This window comes from Hetaerina americana, unplaced genomic scaffold (assembly GCF_022747635.1).
Source record: "Hetaerina americana unplaced genomic scaffold, ioHetAmer1.1.p SCAF_65, whole genome shotgun sequence".
NCBI lineage: Eukaryota > Metazoa > Arthropoda > Insecta > Odonata > Calopterygidae > Hetaerina > Hetaerina americana.
The window spans coordinates 966,013-985,750 of NW_027287261.1; the positions used below are offsets into that span (position 1 = coordinate 966,013).

At 38.0% G+C, this 19,738-nt stretch overlaps 1 protein-coding gene across 2 annotated transcripts in view; it reads left to right on the top strand.

The window, feature by feature from the left end:
• Positions 1-3,477: 3,477 nt before the first annotated feature.
• LOC139696030 (uncharacterized) overlaps positions 3,478-19,738 on the top strand; it is a 28,971-nt gene continuing 12,710 nt past the window's right edge. The window contains exons 1-4 of one of the 2 annotated variants that reach the window (XM_071594643.1): positions 3,478-4,191; positions 5,259-5,326; positions 7,431-7,711; positions 11,479-12,701. In XM_071594643.1, coding sequence (XP_071450744.1) covers positions 3,952-4,191; positions 5,259-5,326; positions 7,431-7,711; positions 11,479-12,701 — 1,812 coding nt within the window. In that variant the 5' untranslated portion in view covers positions 3,478-3,951. Of the gene's footprint in view, positions 4,192-5,045; positions 5,171-5,258; positions 5,327-7,430; positions 7,712-11,478; positions 12,702-19,738 lie in introns of those variants that run through there. The other variant, XM_071594644.1, reaches the window with a different exon arrangement.

A 19,738-nucleotide genomic window follows, 5' to 3' on the forward strand; every position in this document is an offset into this window, starting at 1 on the left:
CTATTTCGGTAACTAGCATGAAAAACTAAAGCAGCTGCTGAATTTTATTCCAGCAGTTGTTCTGTGGAAAATATTCTTACCAATTCACTTTATATGATATATTCTAAACATTCTTAGTTTTCCTGATTTACTTTATTCCTTCAGTGTGCGTAATGAGTGCCCACATCCTTTTTAAACCCAGAATACCATGCTCATGTACCTTCATTGGTAACATTGACGTCTTATGGTTTCTTTGGAATAACTGATCCTTCATGAAGAGCATGAGATCAGAGAATTGGGTAAGACGTACCAAGGACCACGAAGTATGCACAAATAACAGCAGTTAAGCAGCATCCATGAACCATTACTGGTTCAGTAAAGTATGTGCTCATTGAGTTGGAAGACATATCTTTCCATTCTGACCATTTTCTCCTTCAGGTATTTCACATGCAGCCAAATATGAACTATTATTTATTTCATTTCCATTTTAGTGCCCCGAATGTCAAATTAAATGGATTAACTGGAATGCTCCAGAATTCATGTGATTTATGGTGTTTCAGCAATGACATCATACTAGGTACATTGTGACAGAGAATATAAAATTACTTCTAGTAAAGGCAATCAATGCTTAAATTTATCAATCATACTTCTGCAACAGGAGCACCTGGCAGATGATTATTATTACAATACAGGGCAAAGAAAGTAACAACAGGGGAAATCCTTACTGAACTGGAATTTGGCGAAGATTGATTGAGAACTGAAAAAGGAAACCTTCCTCCATACCTCTGCTTTTACATCACTACGTACAGCCATATCATGTCTGTCCTCTATTCCTCAATACCTCTTATTTTAAAACTTTGTCTTCACTGTTCAACATTCCATTGAAAACATTAGGCATGTATAAATATTACCATTCTCCTCCGTTTCTTCAACACTGCTGTGGATGCATTTCGTGGGAGCCACTACTACTTAGTATAATGTGCATGCGTACAAATCCTCTCCCGTAACTGAGAGGCAATGCTTCTGGCTTTATCTAAAATGGCTGCCTGCTGTGGTTAAAAAACTTCACAGGTTTAGCTGAGCGCGGACTAGCTAATGCTTCGGTCCCAACTTAAGTTGGGAGGGAAACATTAGCTAGTCCGCGTTAGTTAAGTTAGGAGTAACCGACTATAGCAACCTATTGACTAGTCCTGCCAATCATCACTACTTTTGCCAATAACACTGTAGTAGCCACATGGAACCTTCAATCACTGTCAAGGTTGTAAGCAAATTAAGCTGGTTAGACAGAAACCAATACGATTCCTCAACTTCTCCATATATGCCATAAAATTCGGCGAATGAAATACTATTGTTTACTCAGGTCAAAATTGGTGAAAACATCGTAATATGCAGCAACAATTGGTTTAACTAGTTCTTTTCAAGTGTTGACAGGTGACACCACACGTTTCAAAGACCACTTCGATGGGTTTCGGTACATAATAAAAGAACCTGGGGAACGGACCCATCAGGATATTAAAATCCCTTCCAAAGATAATGTAATTCAATTTAAACTATGATAGATTATAATGCGTATTTACGCTATATATGACTATTATGAACTCGCTCAATATCGTTCAGTTTCCGTGGATTTATATTCGCGCTAAAAATAGTTTTTCATACGCCATGAAAAAAGGGACGACCTTCAGCGAAAAATCGCGACTTTTCATGGATTGAATTAGGAGACGAACAGACTTTCTGTAGCCTGGTCTCTTCGAATGCCATGTGCAACCACCAAAACAAAATAATGCAGATGGATTTCAGTTTTTACAAAGGCATAAGCTTCAGAAAGAAGATTGAAGTCCCAGTAGATTATTTCCTGTCGCATTCTACTTCCACAACCTTCTGTTCATTGGTTGGTCCTGGATATAAAAATAACTGCCACCCTGATTAATATACGCCAATAAAGAAAAACGTTTCCACTGATTGCGTGTGTAAACACACGGAGAACCTTCAGTAGGGTCGTAAAGACAATTCCCTAAAGTTCTATATTTAGGCAAAGTAAGCTTAATTCGATGTGTTACGCACAATAATAATATCACCGTACGTATAAACTTACCTGTGTAACACTCAGGCGAACTGGGCATAGGACAGCACGACTTAAATGCATAGCCATTCACTCGAAACCAGTTGTGACCTAAAATTGAAACAAAATGTTTATAACTTGTTATTTGGAAAATTAACAAACCCTTCGAACAGAATATTAGCACCCAGTATCTTATTAGCAGCCGTAGACCGTACGCCTATTCGTAAGTAATGTCAAGGTTAAATGTATCATTAATAATCACGCCTAACTCGGCCACTCTTAAGAACTATTATGGAACGAAAACCTTCATTACTTTTGAAATAAACAATTATTAGGCCAATTAAAACATTATTCGTATGGATTCTTAATATTATTCGACCTTGAAATTTTACAATTAGCAAACCAAAAATCGTAATAATTCCAAGGAAGATACCTCTAGTTTTCAAGTAAATATACTGGGACTTCAAGAAGCGGTATATAATATTCTTTCTACCTAGAAGCACTGAAACAATTTCTCCAATACCTAGCACAGACGAGGGATTCTAATTTAGGCCAAGGCCATTTATCAACTTATCTCCTTTTGCGTTAAGGAAATAAGCAAATTTTGAAAAACTAAAACGTTATTGGAAATTCTGACAACTGCTCGAGGTAAAATCACGAGAATTAAACAGTTAGTAAGCTTTAACTCACCTGTCAACCGGTTGTGAACAACACAAGCAAATGCCTCCGATGAAAATGGCCGAGTGGTGCACTCTATTAATAAAATTCAGGTTCTACCTGAAACGTAACGACTGCGCTGCGCATCATCAACATCTCAGCAGACGAGAAGAAATTTCGGAATTTAACAACGACAGTTGTACGATAAATCACTAAAAAGTTCCTTCTTTTGACATTTAAGTGAAATATTCATGCGCATAATTATCATAACACACTGCACACTAATTCTGGCGCCCGACTTAGAACTTACATTTTTACTGTAGTAATAACGAGACAACAAAATTATAGGTAAGTTCGAAAGTGCAATTCATTCAGCTCCAGTATCTCATTATATTTTTGTTATTGAAACCATTTTATAATAATACGTGCGCCTTCTGATCTTGAAACTAGCTCACTCTTTAGCTGATTTAGCAGCAACCTCTTGCTTAGCAAAGGCCCGTGTGTGTTTTTAACGAAGCACTCCTTCGATATCTTTATTGTCACTGCAACTTTTGCATTTTAGTGAGAAATAAAGAATAATTAAACGTTTCAATTTATTTGCCCTCAGGGCATCCATCTTCTATAAAATTAGGGCATTGGCGCTAACAGAGCCATTCAAATCTTGATATAAAGAAATCCACTAATTCAAAGAGGAATTCTTTTTTAAAAATTCCTTTGAGAGAACTGTCAGGAATGACTAATTTGGTATGGCAGAAGGGGAATCAGTGGTAAGAGGAAGCGTTTCTGACGACGATGAGTGGGTTCCTAGAAGTTGCTATCAATTTTCTCGACGCCGTAAACGTGAAAGGATAATTTCGGAAAGACGCTCTCATGGACGTTTATATTCAAATCGGGGAGTAAATTGCAGAAACAAACAAACCAGTACACTTGAAACAAAATCATGTGATAGCATATTTTTTCAAGCGGTCCGTTGTAAGGAAAATAATCGAGGAATTTTGGGTTGCACTAGAAAAAACATAAATTCTCACATAGATGAACGATATGTGTGGGAAATATCTACCAGATCTGAGGAGCTTCTTCCATATCTATCCGTTCGCCCAACACGCACTTCACACACCCGCAAGGATGTAAAAGACCAAAGATTCAACTGGTCTTTGCCCTCTCTTCTTCATGGAGGAAGAAAAACTGGGGCGTTGAGCTTTTTGGGGAAGTTAGGCAACAAGCGCCGACAACGAACGCACTCACCGGTGTGCATGCGACGCGCTTTCGCTCCACAACCGTGGGTCTTAGTAGAATTCTCCCGTGGTGATGATTTTCCCCAAGGAGATAGTGGAAATGAATCGGACCATAGTTTTGAGTTGGCAGTGGCTGAAATAGAAGAGCGTAAACTTGATTTTAAACCGCCGCTCTTGGTTGTCAGTGGAACAGAAAAAACCGTGGAACAGAGGACTCCTGATGGTAGTAAATATACGACTGATTCAACCTTACCAAAGGTGAGTCGAGTGAAGCTTTAATGAAAGAATTAACTGGAAGCAATCCAAGCGTCCTCTTTAACTCATCATGGATGGAGGATAGTCTGTGTTTAGTTCCTCACTCCATAGCTTTATCCTAGCATGCTCTATGCTACAAAGGTAGCGAGATAAATTTTAGGTCATGCTCCGTTTTATTACTGCATGAACTAATATAATGTTGCGAATTCGTGGACAATATGTGCGGAAATTTTAGAGAAATGCCGATACATTTTCGCGAACTTCTATTTTGCTCATATGTCATTCAAGATTGTTTGGAACTTGGGAAAGCTGCTGTCGTGCATTTGGAAATGCTTACTCAGAACTGGGAAGGATATTGCATGCCATAAGTCATTTTTACATTCTCTCGTTAGTCTTTTTTCATATGCCGCAAAGCGATGCCTCCCCTGAATTCAACCTGACCTTCCATGGGGCTCGAGACATTGAACTCAAAATTACGTGTTGCTTTTAAAAATATAACTCAAACTACTAGATATTAACAGAATAATTTTTCCCTTTCTCCTGGTTGAGAGTTAATTACATTTAAGATAACTGAATGCGTATACTATCCTATTAAATCTGTTTTCGTAAAACATACATAGTTAAAAAATATAACGTATTGATTAATAATTGTGCATGATAGATTGTGTCCCCCTTGCATTCTTGAATTTATAAATGATTTCATTAAATGTGTAATGCAAATGCAGTATTGATCAGTTTCAGTGCACCTAGATAAGTTTTATTTGTGAAGTTGGGTGTTTCCCCAACTGATTTTATGGGGCGAGGCAAGGCAACTGTCATTCACGCATGCGTGGGAGGCAACTGGACCGGATGTGGGATCGCCAGAGGATAGAATTCAGTCCACGATCGTCGTACTTGTTTAAACATAAGGATAGTTGTAATATTGTTAAAAACATTTACCTTCATAAGCAGACATTCCCGCATTGTTTTAGTTTGTCTCAAGGTGCATTTAGCATGAAAACTTTAGTTATAAATTTTTAAGGAAAATATTTGATTAGTAGTATGGGATTAACACGTCTATTTGCCCGTAGGATACCTCCTTCAAGAGTACAAGAAATCAGAAAATTGACATCCGCCTGCCAATGAAGTCGGAGTCTGTGTAAGTACTATTTTTCCAGTGAGCATTTTGTGGAATGATGCAAAGAAATACTGGGTTAAGTCGCTTCAATTATTTGGCTCTCCGCAGTCACGAACCATTAAGAAATTTCGATTAAAGTTTTGATTTGTGTACTTCAAACTGAAAAGTGATTTCATATGCTTCGTCGGCCAATTTCAGGTGACATATTAAAATGTATGTGTTGAAAGTAATTATTCCTTAAAGTGTCACACCTAGCGTGTTGTAAAACTTTATAACATATATCTAATTGAATATGCCGTCCCCAAGTTACATGGGCAATCTTGTTTTCTGTTTAAATGACCACAGTGAGTTTACAGGGTCCTAGTGCGTGTCTGGAAAATATACTTTAGTACGCAATTCGTATACATTTTGTTACTCAGTACAAGTGCTCTAATCCAGAGGGCAGCTTACCGTTAGATGTCCAGCCAATAACGTTGCGCTAACATGGCGATGCAGACAGGATTAACGTTTCGGTGTATATTTATTTGAAATTTAGGTCATATCTTTTATGGAGTGTTCAAATTTAGTAATACCTTGAAGCATAAAAGCAATTCGTACATTGGAATGGATAATGCATTAGCTACAGTGGGACGTGCGGCAAATGTAAGTAAAGATATTACGGATACGTCATTTTTTAATGATTCTCAATGTAGGTTTTTACTTAATTTCTGTTTTGCATTTTTTTACCTGTAACGCTTTCCGGAGTGCAGTGTTTTATGCGTTAATCTTTAGCAAACACCTCGGTTAACGGGGTGTAGTTTGCTATGTTTAGAAAATATGTACAACTGTTTGAATATTATTGCTTTTGGTATGTGTACGTGTGTAGATATACACTAGCTGTTGTGAACAAGTTAGATTTAAAAAAACTACTTTGTTTCATAAGTATACAATCCAGTTAATATAATGCGCTTGATCCAAAGTGGTTTTGGAGCTTATTCTAGTAGCTTTCAAAAGTTAGTTGGTGTAAGATACCTATTTTTTAATGAAGCAGTACTGAAGTAGTTAAGAATGAATTGGACGTCGGGAATGAATTGTTTAGTATATTGTTAATTGGTGGTGAGAGCAAAGTCCCAGATTTTCTCGTAAAAACTGTGGCGTTTCAACCATTGCAAGACCTACAGTCGTTTTTTTACTTTTTCCTGAAAAATTGCTATTATTATTGTACACGACTTACCAATTCCTTGACAAGTATGGATCCTGACAATAATTATATTCGGAGCTAATGAAGATAACAGATTCTGAGGTTCATCCTCAGCCTACCTTGAAGATTGGTGTTTTGCGTGTTGCTACTGGAATGTTAAGGTAATGGAGTCAATGTATTTGACAGTCATCGGGAATATGTTTTACCAAAATTGTGAAATCACCTGGATTGAACTTCGGTCTGATTTTTTAGTTGTGCTTTGATTGCATGCTTGGTATGCCAGAAGAACAATGATCAGGCTTTTTCATTTTCTTTATACTGCTTTACATGTATTTCTTGTGTGATGCATGGATTAGCATAGGCTTACTTTGAGGAGAATTCAAGTCTTCAATATAACCAAATTGTGTTCCCTTTCCTGGCCAATCTATATGTTTCACCTCCAAATTTATATGCATGTGGTCAAAATTGAAACATGAATGTGGTTACACCAGAGAATTATGCATGCCAGAAGAAATACAGTGCCCATTTAATGATGCACATGGTGATGAAAGGCAATTTTAAATGATCGCAGTCAAGGGGAGAGCGCCAATGGAAAAATGGTTCACATCCATGAATTCTGACATAATTTCTGTGGATTTTATTTGAGTTTGGTACACATTTGTAGTTTATGAAAACCAAGATCATCCTCTTGCATGAAAATGTAGTTGAAGAAGTATATTCCCTGAAACCAAAGCTAACTGCAGACCTAAGGATTTTGCAACCTTGTTAATTAGTTACCCATCACTGTAGTTGTGTAAATAATCTCCGTAAGGAACATGACATAATGGGGCAGCTTTTATGAAGATAATTTGTCTTACCTGATGGATGAGGCTGTAGAAAAATGGGCTTGCCTCACTGGATTACCATTGGGTAGTGTGGGGACAAGATGTCTCCCTACCTTTGCAGTCCGCGCCACTGCCTGGCGCCTGATGAGGAGAGGAACAAGAGCTGTGGATTGCGGCTGGCAGGGACTCCTCGTCCTCTTACCTTGGGCATCCGAGGAAAGCTTGCCATCCCTTCTGGTGTGAAATCATTTGATACCTCAACTGGAAAGGTTGCTGAGGATCCAGAGTTGGAAGGAGCTGTTGGTGAGATGCTGCCTGCACGTAATATCCCAAGGATGCCATCCTTGGAATCAATTGGAAGCTGCTCACTCGACGCTGATGTGACTGCCAGCGAGTGCTCAGGTCTGAGGCAGCACCTAATGTTGGCCATTAGTCATATTCCATTAGATGCCCTACTGGAATAGAATGCAGAGAATATGGTTTAGGAAAATAATTTAGGCTACGCCTACCAGTTTTCAGTATGTTATAAATTCTAGGTTCTTATTGGCACTTATTATTGTGTTTTTTTATGCCTCTTCCAGTATGATTGCTGATATTTTTTATGATTTATAGTCATTCTCCCCACTTGGAAAAAAATGATTTTTCTTAAATTTTGTCCACTCTCTATAATAGAATTGGTGATAATAGTGTAAATAAAGATAGTAAACTAATGCAATTTCAGGTTGAAACTTGGTTTAGTGGGTTCTAAAAGGCAATAAATGGTATATATAATGTTTTGTAAATAGTGAAGTCTTTTGTTTCTTTTTTAAAAAGTTTTTGAAAATTTCCAGCACTCCGATTAATGTTCATAAGATCAATTTGATCGCCACCATAGGAGTTAATTAATCAGTTTTTGCTTAATTTATGGGTAGGTACCTGTAGATCAGTTTAATTTGTATTCATTGCAGTTAGAAAAGATTTTCTGTTAGATAATATAAATTGACAGGGTGGCTATTAAAATGACAGGGAGTAATATTATTTTGGCTTTTAATTATCATGACAGCACAGTGATCAAAGAATTGGCTAGTGTTACTCTAATAATTCATTCCCTGACATTTTGATCTGATAAACGGTTAATTTTTCTGTTGGTTCATAAATGTAATCAGGTATATGACTTCTATTAAAAATTCTTTACAAACTTTGTATCACCACCTTAAGTTTCTTGGTTAGTTATAAAATGCTGTATATTTGTCTACATACCAAGTACCACCGTATTTAATCCCAAGTTTTTTTTGATAGATGAGAGTAGGGCTCATCTAAGCCCTCTATGGCATGTGAAAATCATACACACCTAGGTATGGAGGCCAGTTTCTTTCCCTGTGCTGGTTTTGGTTTCTCTGGATCATCTCATGCTTGATAAATCATGTATCAACCACCATTTAATGTGTTAAAAAGTTTTGCGATTAATACTTGCGTATATGCAGTTAAAATAAATGACTTAAGAGTTCAGTTTGATATTTCTGGTCATCAAGCGTATTTCTAAACAGTCACCCTGATGATGAAGTTAGGAAAGTAGCTGCTATGTGTTTGAAGGACTTAGTCATGGTCGATGAGCATTATGCTCAACATTTGCATCTTATTTTGCTAAACTCGTGTACTTAATGCTATAATTTATCAATTTATACCTCTTCAAGTTTTTGGGATTGACTCATTTGCATAATATGAGAGGATGGGGTAGAGGTTGAGGAAAATTGCATTTTGAATTAATTGGTTGATAGGGCACTTGGGGAGATATTTGTGCATGCCTAGAATAGATGGAATAATAGTTGATGGAAAACAGTAAGAAAAGATTACTTGTACTAACTGCTGTATAACCCAAGAGGGTATTTGGGAGTAAGCCTCTATGAGGTTTTGGAGGATCTATTTTACTATGATATTTATGCAAATAGAATTGATTCATGTCAGGGATGAAACTATGATACTTTATTAACATTTGAAAGATAATTTTAAGGTGAGTCTCATTTATCTTCAACAGCAGTTATATATTTCAGTGCCAAATTTGAAGGAGTTAGATTAGATAATTAGTAAAGCTTTTGTTCCAAATTTACTCGAAGAAAATAAATCATAGGTGGATTAACTTTGTGGAATATAGGCATAGTAATGAAAAAGTTATTTGTAATATACCATACTTGACTTTAAACCCTCAATGTGTTTCAAAGCTCCTGCAGCACTGTCAAAACATAAGACCTTATTGTTAATGGCGTGGTAGCATTGCCACCAGTTGAGGTGTATTTAAAATAAAATGTGGAAAATTACAGAATATTTTTACTGTATTACTTAAATGTACTAATTTATTATTATTTTGTTAATTAACGATCTTTTTATCTACTAGTTCTTGAATTGTCCACTGTCATCTTTTTTCTCTTGACAATCTCTTTGAGGTGCATTTATGAGAAGATATGCTATTTTCATGTCCCAGTCAATTTTGCCTTGTAGAGGTACTACTACCTCAATTTTGCTGTGTAGAACTACTCTAAGCAACTTAGTAGGCATCATTCAATTGGCAACAGTAATTATTACGCTAAGGTCAAATGTGACATATAGTCACTCCTTCAACTCGAAATATATTGATTGTCATTAATTAATGGTTTCTTTATTTTCCATAATGGAACTACAGATTTCCATAGTGTCAGCAAACTAGTAACAAGGAATTCTTCAGGGTACTAGACATTTATCGAACAGAAATACATGATATGACGTACAATTTGCATTAGATTGTCTCCGTATCAACTGGTTTCTTGTTTCAAATTTAGATGCATGTGGTGGGTGCATATTTCATTCTTGCGTTGTAGTATTTTGTTACTTGCATTTTCATCCACTTTGTGCTATAGGAAAGAATTGAATAATAAATTTTGATTATTGTAGCTGCATAAATCATGCTTTGTTTTATTCTTTAAAATTATGTTTCTATTAAAAACCATAATCTGTAATGTATACGGGACATTTACTGTGTATTTAGGAATAATATAAACAAGCTTTGGAACTCATTAACCTAAGTTCAACTGAAACCTATGTTTTGTTTTGGAAGAGTCTGATTATCAAAGTTAATTTAGTGTTGTATATATTATACAAAGAGGGCCACTTTGTCAACAAATTATGACATCCCTTAAATGTATTTTTTATTCTTAAGTGCACATGGTTTTCTCAGTTGAGGAAATTGATGATAAACCAAAGGTGATTCGCTGATATAATAATGGGTGCACAGGTAACCAGCAACATTGTAGATTCTCACATAAATGAAAGAGGAGACCAGAAAACTTTTCAAAAACTTTCAAAAACTATTCAAGTTTGGTACAATTTGGTTGCCAAGTTGACCATTCATTATCTGAGAGTTGATTGTAATGTGCTTACTGTCTGGACACTTCAGGTCCAATGATTGACCCTGGAAAGACAATTGACGCCTAATTCCGGGTGTGGCAGCATATCTTGTGATTTTGAAGTAAATACCAATTCAAATTGGTAAATTATGCTGCTGCACCTTATACATTGAGTGCTATATTTCATTTCTTGAAATAATCTTCTGGAATCAAAATTTTTGTAGTTTTCTTTTTAAAACTTAAGAGATCCTGCTTTTCAGATTTTTATCTCATGAATGTCATCTAGAAATCGGTGCTGTTTCATTTGTTTGGGGTTGTGTATCTATTAGCTGGCTCTTTCAGAAGCAAACGTGCTTTTCAGATTTTTATCTCATGAATGTCATCTAGAAATCGGTGCTGTTTCATTTGTTTGGGGTTGTGTATCTATTAGCTGGCTCTTTCAGAAGCAAACGCTGATTTGATTGCATAAAAAAATTAATGGAAATTATGCATTTTTATCAAGCCAAATGTCCCCTTATCTCTATTTTATAGTTCATATTATTAATGTTTGGATTTGATGGTACCACTTAAGCTTTGAACTAGATAAGTAATCTCAAAAAATGCTGCATACATATTTATTTGGTGTCCTTTTGGTAAGTTAAGTGTTTTAGCGAAGTATTTTTTAGTGAATGCTGCTGATTTTGATAATTTCATTCTAAGCCTAAATTATTGGTTATTGCGATGTTGCTTAATATTTTTAAAATGGGTAGTATCTAATCTGTTGCAAGGTTTTGGTGGATTAATGTGTAAGATGTATGTTGCCTCAATTTTCAGAAGCTGTAGGAATCACTGCTTCACAGAGAACATTGCACAGTATCAGCTTTGTGGACTTTTCACCACTTCGCACAACTGAGGACAGTGGAGTGCCATCTGCCCTTGGATCGAGTGAAACCACTGAAAGGGTCGGTGATAATCTACTATCTCCTCAGATATCCTCCCCAAGTGCTGCAACATCTCCGAGACCTCCGTCATATGTATCCCTGTCATGTTCCATTAGTGGCTACTCACCTTTGGCTGCTTATGACTCAGAACTTCGCAAGGGATTTCGTTCTGGGAGGGATGTCATTCAGACTTCTGATCCAACCTATGTTGGAGTGAAACAAGTTATTTCTGCTGGGGATCAAGAAAATAATAACATTCGAGATACCTCGGGTGGACCTCCAATGGAAAATAGTAAGGCATCGATTTGTGGTCCTAACCATCGAAAACCTTGTGTTGGCGCTAGAGACATGAATGGCTCTTTGCAAGATCAGAACAATGCAGATGAAAAAGATCACAATGCTGATTTGTGCTCATATAAGTCAGGACAAGGGGAGTCTCATGTGGGTACTGTACGTGTTGTGCAGATCACTTCGCAAAACAAAAGTTATGTGAGGACAGTAACACGGACTTTCGACTCTGCATCTGTTCATGGAACAAGTGTAACGGAAGAACATTCGTCATCAGCCAATTTTGTAACTCCGTCCAAGTCTTTTGTTCAGCAGCGCGTTGAGCGTCTCTATGGTCCTGGTGCACTTGCCCAAGGTTTCTTTAAACGCACCTCTCATCGTGGCTTAAGTTCAGGGGGGAAGGCCGTTGGTTTTTGTGAATTGCACGACAATGATGTGTCCCCCAGACCCTGTGCGTCGCTTCCAGTTTTACGTCATTTACGTCCTGAATTCAGGAATCAGCTTCCAGTTCGAGGAACTAGTCCTAAAGTACCCCCTCTTGTTACAATTATCCCTATCACAGTTGAAGGCTCTGAGTCATCAGCTGTAAAAGAGAAGGATTTGAATTTAAGTGAAGCAGAAGAGAAGGAAGATACGTGTAACTCCAATTTGAATGATGTGATAGTGACAGCACCGCCAGATTTATGTCCTGCTGCGCCAGACGTTGTGTTGCCTCTTGTCCCATTGGAAGGGGTATCTGATGTAACAAACGGCATAGCTGATGTGGTAATCTCTGAGAAGTCCAAGCCTAGTGATGGAGAGGTGAAGGATGGTCACTACTTCATCAGGGTGAGTTGTTATTTAATTTAATTATCATTTTTACCCAAGGATAGATATTAAATTAGCAGGGTATGTTTTGAAAACTCAATTGGCTATTTCAGGTAAATTGTCTGCTGCACTTAGAGGCCAATTTTTGACACTTTTTATTGAGAAAACATGCTATATACTTATTCCGAGGGTGTGTCTATGCAATTTGTGAAATGACATACTCGGTTAACCGCGAACACTAGTAACATGTTAGTGATAACAAAATAATTCTTCCCCTTGGGTGTACCTCTCGCCGGTGTTTTTCCTTGTGTAACACACTCAAAAATTAGCCTATTCAGAGGCTTTCAATTCAATTCTCATGCCTGAAACAGGCTTCCCATTGAGTAAATTACACCTGCATGCGCATACAATTGGCATTATATAGTATGTACATGTTCCTGATGATGTTGCCTCGGTAAGCATATTTCGCTTGGTTATAAATAGAATATTCCGTGGTATGTTTCCTGAGGTGCCACAACCCGCAATACTGTTTTTGATCATGGCCATAAGTGGCTATTTACGTAGGTAGAGTTGGACAAGTACCGCCCACATTCGCCATCTCCGACCGGTGTGGTTACCCTTATTGTATGGGATCGCGTGGTGATCGGCGAGAATTCCTCTGTGGCAGCATAATGAAATGTTGCCGTTTTTCTTTGAAATGCCCACATTCTTTCTACTAACGATGGGTTTATTTCAGTTTTTGATTTCAAGGTTTTCATTCGCAGTGACCCTTTTTCGCTCTGGATCTTTTTGCGAGAAAGAATTACAACTTTATTCGTGGGCTTGATCAAATTTGGAAATTTTGCATTATTTTAGTGTTGCAACATGTGCAAGGAATTTTTGTAAAATTGAGGTAGGATCATGAATTACTATTTGTGTATTGTTAATAGATATATACTCGTAATTTTTCCGTGCACGGATTCACACAGTCGTTACGTTGGAAACAAAAATTTAGGCCTTCTAGAATTAGGGTATGAAGGTATGAAGTCCTGAAAAACAGTGAAACACATTTATTTTCTCTGTTTTACATCTCCTCATGCGCCATACTTCTTAACTTTCTTCGTGCCGACGCACTAGTACTGTGTAATAATTGTCCGACGGATCTTGTGTTCTCCTTTGATGAAGTCATTTAAGTTATTAGTCCATCCTGTAAGGTCGTCTGGAACCGAGCTTTCTCGCCGTAAGAAAATGCGGTCAATAAGGCATACGGAAACCGCAGGAGTGAGATGTCAGGGGAAAAAATAGAACATTTTTGTACATTTTGAGGTCGCGGTTACTCGGAATGCGTCCGTAGACCAAGCGCATGTGCTTGCATGTTACCTTAAAGGCACTAGATATCAGTGATATTAGCATGGATTACATATAATCTTCGTGGGTATTATTATGAGTGACGGCTACGGATTTCTAATGACCTGGATGGAGGTCACATGATTTGCAGGAGTATTGTGTCTGAATACTTGACCCGTGTGTTGAGTGATGTACAGAGAGGTGGGTATACGTAAACAGCTTGATTTAAAAAATAAGTTAAACTTTCATGTCTTTAAAGGTTAGTTGGTTTCCTTAATGTTTGTGTCTAGTGAATGTAATGTATCCGAATATGATGAACGCAAAAAAGGCTTCATGAAATAGTTTTGTTGAAAGTTTTCATCTTTAAACAATCGCAAAACGACATATATTTGATAGAAAACCTTTAATGAGGGGTAATTATGAGTTCCGACCTCGCCGGATTGTTGAGCATTTGTTTATTTGAATTAACTTCCTATTTAACGTCACTTTGCTTCAATATTTTGTGCTATTTTTTGCGATGTAGGAAAGCTTAAAGTCTATTGACTATGCTAAGGGATAGTTTACTCGCCTTCTTTTGCCTAATACTGTTCGGAGAATAACTAGTTAAGAAAAGATCAACTGTGAGCCTTCGTAAGGAATATGTACTTACCCATAACTTGCGAGATGGCCACCAACCCAGGAAATCGTGGATAAATCATGGAAATTCGTGTAATGGAAAAATTAGGCGGTAATCTATACTCAATTCTAGTAATAAGTTTGACTCCCATCCAAAAAATGGCAAAATATCAGTATGTGATGACCATAAATTAAGTCCACACTAGGTTAAGGTATCGCTTGCGATCATTAAAAAAATGATGAAGAGGGCTAGTCTTAATTGAACGTTGATTAGTTTGTGATTTAGAAAGAGGAGAGGAGTACGCGTGATGTCGTGTTGAACTAAATGGTACAAAGGAATGCCCAGAAACTATGATCAGAATTTGTTAATTTACCTCATAAAAAACTTTACGCACGAGTAACTTTATTCGTTACGAGTCTTGTGAAATGAGTTTGTGACATGTATACCGATTCACGTGCTGAATTGAAGAGAGGCGGCCTCATGCGGGTCTTGCCTGCGCGGCGGCCGCCTAGCCGAATTTTCAAGGTCCTGGAGAATTGGAAGGAATTGCCCAAATTGGAATAGTGTCATACCCTAATGCTTCGCATCTAAAATGGTACCAAATTATCACGAGGCCTGAGGAAATATTGAGGAAATAAATTCTTTTTGTCTCCCTCTGCGGTTCATCGCAGACTGCACAAGGTCATTGAGCGAGTGGAAAATCAGGATTATTACGACTTATTGTGGTAGCTATTTAGACAAAAATTGGCCCATTAGAATTGCCGTAGGTCAGGTAAAGATGGCCTTGTGAAGAGGAGATTATCGATCCTGAGGGGTGAGAATGGTAGATCGGTGGCTTTTGTGTCGCGGTAAAGGAGAAGAATTGGAAAAATCTAATTTGGAGACAGGAAAACAAACGAAGAAGTTCTTGACATAATCGAGAAAGAGAAAATTGTTGGGAAAATTTCGAGGAAGATAAGTGGATGCGGGCATATTACGTGGCAATGGAATGTTAAGGACTTCTATCGCGCAGAGGAGGATGTTGGGTAAGAGGGCTACAGTGAGGAAAATATTAGGCAGATTGGACGGAGTTTAGGCAGGCAGAAGATATGCGAAAATGAAGAACAATATACTGTACTGTATGGGCTAAAGGTATTTAGTGTTGCGTTTGGCGGAATGTCCTGTGCCCATCAAATCATGACTCAAGCGGTTAAGTTTAGTTAATGATAATTATGATTAAATGTAATCATGATAGTCACAGATCGCGACGATTCGATTCGCTCGCAATGAAATCGCTTTGAAATTAATTTTTTTTATGCAGGTTTTAGTTGGTAGTTTCAAAATTAGCGAGAATAGCTCGCATGTATAGCAAGACTATTAAACGTCTTACATTTATGCATTTAACTTTCGCATTTTCATAAACTCAGTTCTGGCAGAAATATAATCGAGTTATATTGCTTTTGTGCAGTATTGCGAAGATTCAAAGGTTTAATTAGGTCCTCATGGTCATTCACCGTTCTAATTTTGCTTGTAAACAGTTTTGAGTTAGAAAATGACCCTCCTTCAGCAGTTAGGGTGACTGGCATTGTTTGCAGTTTTTAGGAGATACATTTTCGATGGAATCAGCTTCATTTTCCATTAACTGACCGACCAACTGAATGTATCAGATGTGCTACGACATATGATATCGTTCCTGCATTGTCAACAGCAGCTGTCTCAAACTTGCCGTACTTAGTCCTGAAGGATTCCGTGGGGTGATGCCTTTGGTAGTGCCAGCCTTCTGAACTGAAGTGCCTTATACACTCTTTCGTACGTGTAATGATAACTTTCAGCTTTTATGATGATTTAAATGATTTCAATACAAAGGGATTACTTTTATTTACTTCAACACACTTGTGCGTAGGCCCTCGAAATCCTTCGTGGCCGAAAAAATGTATGATACCCGATTTTACGCGGGGCTACTCATTAAAGTCGCTTATGAAGTGTCAGGCCGGTGCTTCCAACGATCGAACGAAAGCCATTCACACGGAAATTCCAAACGTTATTTTTAACTGTAAATGACAGGCTTTCGACCATTATGCAAATGATGCTATCATGCTATACTTGCCGTAGAAATGGTAACGGTTTATCTTTTAGATTGAGTGATTGTAACGCTCTGTTTCGCATTCAATCAGTATTTAATTACCAGCCAACTTTCAGGTTTACGCCGCCTATACCTTGTACAAATAAATTATTATTATACTATTGTAAATCTGCCTATTTGCGTTTACGTCATCCAACACTTCCTTCTCGTGATTTAACCTCTTCAATTCTTCCCCTCCATTGCCCTTTAATTAATTGTCTTCAGCAAATTGATTTTGTTAGGCACGTGTCCTTTGTATCAAATCCGTCTTCTCCTTCTTGTTCCTTGTGTCTTCCGCAGGATACGCCCTTCATTCACTTAGTGAAGTACTTAAATATTACGCATTTTTTGTTGTTGAATTTTTGCCGTTCAGAACTTAGCAATTTAACCGTAGCACCGAACAATCCATTAATGAAATCGAAGGTTTGAAGATAGCTCACTTTCCGCAAATATTGGAAAAGGGCCGAATATAGGATAAGCTGGGGTATATGATAAACGACTTGGGGATTCCCTGTGAGAGGGACGCTCTTTTCATTTTTGAGAACGGCTCATGCTCGACATGGCAGTGTGGCGTGTGCAATCGCTGACGAAATCTAATACAATGAAAGGACTGACTTCGGGTATATTTGCGGGGGGCACGGAGGGAAGACTACTGATTCACAAAAAATACCTGGCCATGGTCCAAACCCTGAGTAATCCATGTGATTTTAATCTTCCGAAAAATTGAATTGGAAGTAAAATCTTGATTATTTCAATGGAAAATAAAGCTTTTAGGGTATTTAAGGTGATTTTGTCTTCGCGATTTTTCAGGTGACTGGTTAAGATGCACGCAATTTGCAAAATAACTTTGCCGAATGTGTCATTTGATTGGGCATCTTCACGTGGGGAAATCAAGTTTGTTTAATGATGGGGATCGCGTGATATAGCAGTAGCAATGAGGGGAAAAAATGTGGGATATGTCCATTACATTATTTTGCTTCTTGGAATTCGATGCGGCGCTTGCCAGAAATTGCTGGGTACAATTATCCACGCATTGGAGAAGATAAGAGTGGTCTGTAGCAATGGGCAATGATTTGAAACCTTTGTATGGATCGAAGGACTGATAAGATCAACGGTTTGAGAATAAGGCTATTTATCATCACGTATTGATTTTAGAGTACGTGAAATCATTAACAAAATAAAACATGTGAGGGGTTGTCAGTGGGAATGGAAGTTGGTAGGGAACTAATGTTAGTTAGATTTGAGGATGGTCGAGCTGTAGTTCATCAGTCAGCCAAGAGCCTGGAATCGTTGCTGGACGCATTAAAGAACTACTTTGATAGCACTGGGATGAGTACTGACGAGAAGAAAACGAAAATAACGAACTATTGACGTTCAGCAATCCGCGAGGCTGTGCACGCCTGTCAAATTTTTTAATTTAGGGGGGAAATATTTGGGTAAAAGTTAGGCTGGTGTGTCTTCACCCCCTGCCGCACACCGTAGAGATGGCTTGCAGGGTATTAAAATACTAAAAAAAATAGTAAATGGAATGTTGCGGCTGTGGGGTGAAGAGAGAAAATGTTGATGAAATGTCAAAATTGATGTTATGATAGAAGTAGAGAACTGGGAAAGAGGCGTATCCGGGAGAAGAGGCTCTAGTAATATCTGTGATTTTTACTCTCTATGTTAATGGGTTTATGGATCGACATATATATAGGAAGCCAAGCAGAGTTTGCCTTTCAGTTTTTACAAGATGTTGCTAGAGTCGCAAGCAGAGACAGGGAAATACGGGAGAAATTTTATTATGTACTCTTGGTGGAGGGGATGCATGATGAGTATTTGACATGATTTCGCATCTCGCGTGATTTTAAGGCATCAGTGGGATTTGGTTAGGATACAAGGTGGTGGGCGATGGTCATATCGTTTGGACCTCTTTCCTTAACGTGAGAGATTAAACCAGCCGACAAAAGAGTCAAATGGTGAAGGATCTCAGGTTTTCCTGGCGTATGGTATTCAAGAAGTTCTCTCGGGTTTCCCACCGGGTCAGGTTGCAGTAAACCGACGTTTCGATGGCTGACTCAGCCATCGAAACGTCGGTGTACTGCAACCTGACCCGGTGGGAAACCCGAGAGAACTCCTTGAAGAGTCGAATGGTGTCCGTGAGTTAACAAAATCATGCCGTTGGAAGATATTTTAAGAGTGGTGATCTAGCTGCTGAAATCGTTTTTTAGGCGGTCATAATATGTGCCTAATTTTTTAGAAATACTTTTGTCAATTGACCTTACAGGATGACATATCCGCTGTATGCTCTCATAATGCATGACCATCTCCCTGGAGAACGCTTTGTTCGCATATGACACCACCTAATTTTTCCGTGGTACCTTTATCCCACTCACTTATTTCTAAGAGGGACAGGAACAGTACTCCCCTGTGCTCCTCACCCCACTGTTTCCTGTTTGATTAGTGTTATAGTTATTTTAATATATCCTATACGTTTTCTGTTCGCAATCAATTTTCAGTGTGTTTATCTCAATGAGTGGACCATCCTTGAAAGTAGAACGGTTCTTGAAAATGTAACACACACTCTTGGACTTAAAAATCTATATCTACGTAATGCCCTGCAAGCGAGGTGCGAGGGGTTTTAGGCCATGCATGCATAATCAGAATAATGACACCTCTACGCAAATATCAGGTGGATGTATGTACTGGAACAAATTTAATCGAAAGAAAGAAGGTGATTACATGCAAGAATGTTCGATAAAAAGGACATATTCAAATCATGCTGAAAAAATCCTTTAAAGATGGGTCTATATATAATTCATGCAGTATATTGACCAAAAATATACACTACCGATTCTAATTATCTACTTCGCGCCTGCGGTCATATCTATTTTGATCTGTAATGGGACAAGGAAAAAACTACCTCCATCCGTTCTACTGTCTAGCTCCCTGGGTTTACGTACTTGGCCTGATCTACCATAGGAAGTCGGGGCCTATTCAGTCTTTAACATCCTCAGAAAACTGACCTGCCTCAAA